Below are 5,881 nucleotides of genomic sequence, written 5' to 3'. Positions count from 1 at the left end.
ATGGTAGCGGCGGTGGCAGCGGTGGCGGTGGTAGCGGCAGTGGCAGCGGTGGTGGTAGCGGCAGTAGCGGCGGTGGCAGCGGTGGCGGTGGTAGCGGCAGTAGCGGCGGTGGCGGCGCCGACGGCGGCAGTAGCGGTGACAAGAGTTAACGCCGGTGAGCCAGATGGCGCCAGGAGTGACCAGCAGTTCCATCACCGCCAATCATCACCAATCACCACCGCCAATCATCACCAATCACCACAGCACTACCACCGCCAATCATCACCAATCACCAGTATGGATCACCAAGCGTAAATCTGGAAATAATCCCAGATGTAAAGGAGGAGGATGGAAGATATCACTCCTTAAGATATCAGTATAAATTAGATATAGATATCAGGAAGATATCACTCCGTGTAGATATTACTGATTTTAGATGCTAATATATATATATATATATATATATATATATATATATATATATATATATATATATATATATATATATATATATATATATATATATATTATATAAGAGCAACGCTGATAATTAATTCGAGGTTTAGACTATAATTAGTACCATCTGGTGATCACTAATGATTAATTGGTCAGCGCTAATTATTGCAATTACGTCAGCGCTAATAATTCACCATCTCAAAGGGCCATAGCGCCAATTACGATCACTCTGTTAATTGGCGGATTATTGCAATTTCAGGATCGGCGATCGTTAATGTTTGAAGATCAATACAAACTTGATTGATGTATTGACCCCTAGTTACAGGGCTAGAGGTACGGTCACCAGGTCAGCGCTGATCACCAGTTGTGAATAATTTCGCGTATTTGCGTCCTGCGTCACTAGTTATTCCGTTATAAACTGTTGCGTCACTGCTTATTGCGACATCGAGGGGACTGGTTATTGCGTAATTTAGTTATTGCTTTTTTTTCAGATGTTGCGTCACTCAGTTGCATCCTCGGCGTGTGTTTCAACTGATTGTTGCGTCGCCAGCTATTGTAGCGACGGTTGAGGCGTCGCCAGCTATTGTAGCGACGGTTGAGGCGTCGCCAGCTATTGTAGCGACGGTTGAGGCGTCGCCAGCTATTGTAGCGACGGTTGAGGCGTCGCCAGCTATTGTAGCGACGGTTGAGGCGTCGCCAGCTATTGTAGCGACGGTTGAGGCGTCGCCAGCTATTGTAGCGACGGCTGTTGTGTCGCCAGCTATTGTAGCGACGGCTGTTGTTTCGCCAGCTATTGTAGCGACGGCTGTTGTGTCGCCAGCTATTGTAGCGACGGTTGAGGCGTCGCCAGCTATTGTAGCGACGGTTGAGGCGTCGCTAGCTATTGTAGCGACGGTTGAGGCGTCGCCAGCTATTGTAGCGACGGTTGAGGCGTCGCCAGCTATTGTAGCGACGGCTGAGGCGTCGCCAGCTATTGTAGCGACGGCTGAGGCGTCGCCAGCTATTGTAGCGACGGCTGAGGCGTCGCCAGCTATTGTAGCGACGGCTGAGGCGTCGCTAGCTATTGCAGCGACGGTTGAGGCGTCGCCAGATATTGTAGCGACGGTTGAGGCGTCGCCAGCTATTGTAGCGACGGTTGAGGCGTCGCCAGCTATTGTAGCGACGGCTGAGGCGTCGCTAGCTATTGTAGCGACGGTTGAGGCGTCGCCAGCTATTGTAGCGACGGCTGAGGCGTCGCTAGCTATTGTAGCGACGGCTGAGGCGTCGCTAGCTATTGTAGCGACGGTTGAGGCGTCGCCAGCTATTGCAGCGACGGTTGAGACGTCGCCAGCTATTGTAGCGACGGTTGAGGCGTCGCCAGCTATTGTGGTGTCGGCTATTGCGTCGCCAGCTATTGTGGTGTCGGCTATTGCGTCGCCAGCTATTGTAGCGACGGCTGTTTTGTCGCCAGCTATTGTAGCGATGGCTGAGGCGTCGCCAGCTATTGTAGCGACGGCTGAGGCGTCGCCAGCTATTGTAGCGACGGCTGTTGTGTCGCCAGCTATTGTAGCGACGGCTGTTGTTTCGCCAGCTATTGTAGCGACGGCTGTTGTGTCGCCAGCTATTGTAGCGACGGTTGTGTCGCCAGCTATTGTAGCGACGGCTGTTGTGTCGCCAGCTATTGTAGCGACGGCTGTTGTGTCGTCAGCTATTGTAGCGACGGCTGAGGCGTCGCCAGCTATTGTAGCGTCGCCAGCTATTGTAGCGACGGCTGAGGCGTCGCCAGCTATTGTAGCGACGACTGTTGCGTCGCCAGCTATTGTAGCGACGGCTGAGGCGTCGCCAGCTATTGTAGCGACGGCTGAGGCGTCGCCAGCTACTGTAGCGACGGCTGTTGCGTCGCCAGCTATTGTAGCGACGGCTGTTGTGTCGCCAGCTATTGTAGCGACGGCTGTTGTGTCGCCAGCTATTGTAGCGACGACTGTTGCGTCGCCAGCTATTGTAGCGTCGCCAGCTATTGTAGCGACGGCTGAGGCGTCGCCAGCTATTGTAGCGACGGCTGTTGTGTCGCCAGCTATTGTAGCGTCGCCAGCTATTGTAGCGACGGCTGTTGTGTCGCCAGCTATTGCAGCGACGGTTGAGGCGTCGCCAGCTACTGTAGCGACGGCTGAGGCGTCGCCAGCTACTGTAGCGACGGCTGAGGCGTCGCCAGGTATTGTAGCGACGACTGTTGCGTCGCCAGGTATTGTAGCGACGGCTGAGGCGTCGCCAGGTATTGTAGCGACGGCTGTAGCGTCGCCAGCTATCGAGCGTCGCCACAGCCGCTAGCGGCTACGCCAACGCGTAACAAAACACCCTCCAACAATACCGTTTATCATTGCTACAAAAATAATCTAAAAACATAAACACGGGACATGCAAATTGCATCGTTCAAATCGCTAATGTGATTGTTCACACGGATGTGATTTAAAGCGGAGAGGCCGGTATATAGAGGTCCGGATGCTGACTATAGAACGGTTCTATAGCGGCACGTATATACGGTTCTATCCGGATCGCTGTGTTCTCTGTTTTCATATCCGGATGCTGACTATAGAACGGTTCTATAGCGGCACGTATATACGGTTCTATCCGGATCGCTATGTCCTCTGTTGTCATATCCGGATGCTGACTATAGAACGGTTCTATAGCGGCACGTATATACGGTTCTATCCGGATCGCTGTGTCCTCTGTTTTCATATCCGGATGCTGACTATAGAACGGTTCTATAGCGGCACGTATATACGGTTCTATCCGGATCGCTGTGTCCTCTGTTTTCATATCCGGATGCTGACTATAGAACGGTTCTATAGCGGCACGTATATACGGTTCTATCCGGATCGCTGTGTCCTCTGTTTTCATATCCGGATGCTGACTATAGAACGGTTCTATAGCGGCACGTATATACGGTTCTATCCGGATCGCTGTGTCCTCTGTTTTCATATCCGGATGCTGACTATAGAACGGTTCTATAGCGGCACGTATATACGGTTCTATCCGGATCGCTGTGTCCTCTGTTTTCATATCCGGATGCTGACTATAGAACGGTTCTATAGCGGCACGTATATACGGTTCTATCCGGATCGCTGTGTCCTCTGTTTTCATATCCGGATGCTGACTATAGAACGGTTCTATAGCGGCATGTATATACGGTTCTATCCGGATCGCTGTGTCCTCTGTTGTCATATCCGGATGCTTGCCTATCATCATCCTTCCTCGTCCGTAAACCGGCCGGTCTGAGTCCCTGTGGCTGTCTCGATTGGTCATCCGGATGCGAGTATATCGTCTTTTCGATTATCCGGATACTTATCGATTATCCGGATATCCGCTCAACCGGATATCCCAGTGTCATTTTTCTCATCCGTCTTGTGCTGCTTCGGTCGCTTGAGAATAATTAGTACGGCGCTGGTATTTAGTACGTCGCTGGTATTTAGTACGTCGCTGGTATTTAGTACGTCGCTGGTATTTAGTACGTCGCTGGTATTTAGTACGTCGCTGGTAATTAGTACGTCGCTGGTATTTAGTACGTCAGCGGTACGTCACTGGCTTCAGTCTCTGTTCTGCTTTGTTCACTCGTTCTTGGCTCTTTGTTCACTCTCATTGTTCACTCTTGTTCACTTTCCTCGTACATTCTCTTTGTTTATCCCTTGTTCATTCCTTGTTCACACGTTCACCCTTCCTGTTCACTCTTTGTTCACTCCCTTTGTTCTCGATCACTCTTTGTTCACTCATTATTCACACACTTCGTTCTCACTGTTCACTCTGTTCACTCGTTATTTATAGTAACATCACTCTATTTATTTTGAATTTTGTTGCAATTTTCATGTTTACGTGTTGCGAGGGGGGCGGGGGGGGGGGGCCGGGGTGGTCCGCCAGGGCTTGGGGGGGGGAGGGAATAGTGACGTCATGGCCCCTAGGGGAGGGTAGGCAGGGGAACTATGAGGAGAAAGCGCCAGAGCCATTACGACTGTATAGAGGGGGGGGGGGGAGGAATGGTGCCACAACCACTTGAACAGTCGGGGATTGAGCGCAGGCCTGCAAGACGCTGTAACCGCGAGACGGGGGGAGGGGGGGGAGTGTCACGGTACGGTCACACATCGTATATGACCTCGTCTGGGTCGGTAATTACTCCAGAGGTGCGTAGGTTCACTGGTGATTAGCGCTCAGAGCCTCGTTTACACTCGTTAGGGCAGTTGAGCGAGGTGAATGGGTGCTTGAAGCAGGGCTGGAGGCACTGGTTGAGGCACTAGTAGAGGCACTGGTTGAGGCACGGGTTGAGGCACTAGCAACTGGTCGATCACTGGCAGAGGTTGTGGTCGAGGCAGCGGTCAAGGCACTGGTTGATGAACTGGTTGAGGCACTAGTAGAGGTACTGGTTGAGGCACTGTTGAAGGTACTGGTTGATGCACTGTTCAAGGTACTGCTCAATGTACTGGTCAAGGCACTGCTTGTGGCACTGGTCGAGGCACTGTGGCACTGGTTGTGGCACTGGTCGAGGCACTGGACGGAGCCACAGACACGACCATTCACACCTCAGACTAAAGGGTCACTGCAGTAGTATCAACTGGCTATCTCAAACACCCGACGGCTCGTGCAACAACACCAGCAGCGGCGGCGCCTCCTTCAGCAGCAGCAGCAGCAGCAGCAGCTGCAGCAGCTGCAGCAGCTGCTCCTACCCCTGCGACCAGCTGGCCTACACTGTCCCCACTCGGCTCTGTCCCTGTTTTATAGTCCATTCCATGGGCGACTAACTCCTGTTTCGTGGGCCACTAACTCTTATTCTTCACTTGTGGCGGCCAAATGCAAAATTACACGATGAACTAAGCTGGGCATGAAGCGGGAGCTCCAGTGCACCGAGGCAAGCCTAGCCACGGAGGCAGTAGACGGTGAGAGGAACCCACTCAACCAGTTGAAAGGGGGGGTAGGCAAGGAGGGGGGGGGGCTTAAACCCACCCACCCTCGCTTACCCACCCACCTACTCTCCCTTAGAAACTATATATACCCCTCTTCCCCCACTGTCTCCACCCCTATTTCGAGGACCTATCGCAATTGGGTGAGGTATCGCTAGATGAAGCCTTTGGAAGTTGAGATAATAAAGATGGCAGTAGCCGGCGCTGGGTGAGAGATGTGTAGAGTCAGGGCTGTGTAAAATGGAATGGTTTGCTGGGACGACTGAGGGCCAAAGCTCCCTTGCCTGTTCCACTTGAGAGGCGAGGTGGCCAGCCAGCCGGCAGCTGCCTCAAGCCACCCATCGCTCGAGAAAATGAGAGAGAGAGAGAGGAAGAGAGAGAGAGAGAGAGAGAGAGGAAGAGAGAGAGAGAGGAGGCAGTATAGCTGAGGGAGGGAGAGAACTCTCTTGACTTACTAATTACTTTGAAATATCTTTGATGTCGCTGTAGAATGTCGACAGTTATTCACGTGGAAAATGTTC

The 5,881-nt window shown here is 52.1% G+C and overlaps 1 protein-coding gene across 1 annotated transcript; it reads left to right on the top strand.

Moving 5' to 3' along the window:
- On the top strand, positions 1-2,742 carry LOC123750480 (ice-structuring glycoprotein-like). Its single transcript, XM_069317768.1, has 2 exons — positions 1-290; positions 927-2,742. The coding sequence occupies exons 1-2, from the start codon at positions 1-3 to the stop codon at positions 2,740-2,742; spliced, it is 2,106 nt and encodes a 701-aa protein (XP_069173869.1).
- Positions 2,743-5,881: the final 3,139 nt, after the last annotated feature.

Source organism: Procambarus clarkii, chromosome 88 (assembly GCF_040958095.1).
Source record: "Procambarus clarkii isolate CNS0578487 chromosome 88, FALCON_Pclarkii_2.0, whole genome shotgun sequence".
Lineage (NCBI taxonomy): Eukaryota > Metazoa > Arthropoda > Malacostraca > Decapoda > Cambaridae > Procambarus > Procambarus clarkii.
This window is presented reverse-complemented; position numbering and strand designations above follow the sequence as displayed.

Coding starts and splice junctions, on each gene's coding strand:
- LOC123750480 (XM_069317768.1), top strand. CDS start 1: ATGGTAGCGGCGGTGGCAGCGGTGGCGGTGGTAGCGGCAGTGGCAGCG. Junction 291..926: donor ACCAGTATGGATCACCAAGC/GTAAATCTGGAA, acceptor CTTTTTTTTCAG/ATGTTGCGTCACTCAGTTGC.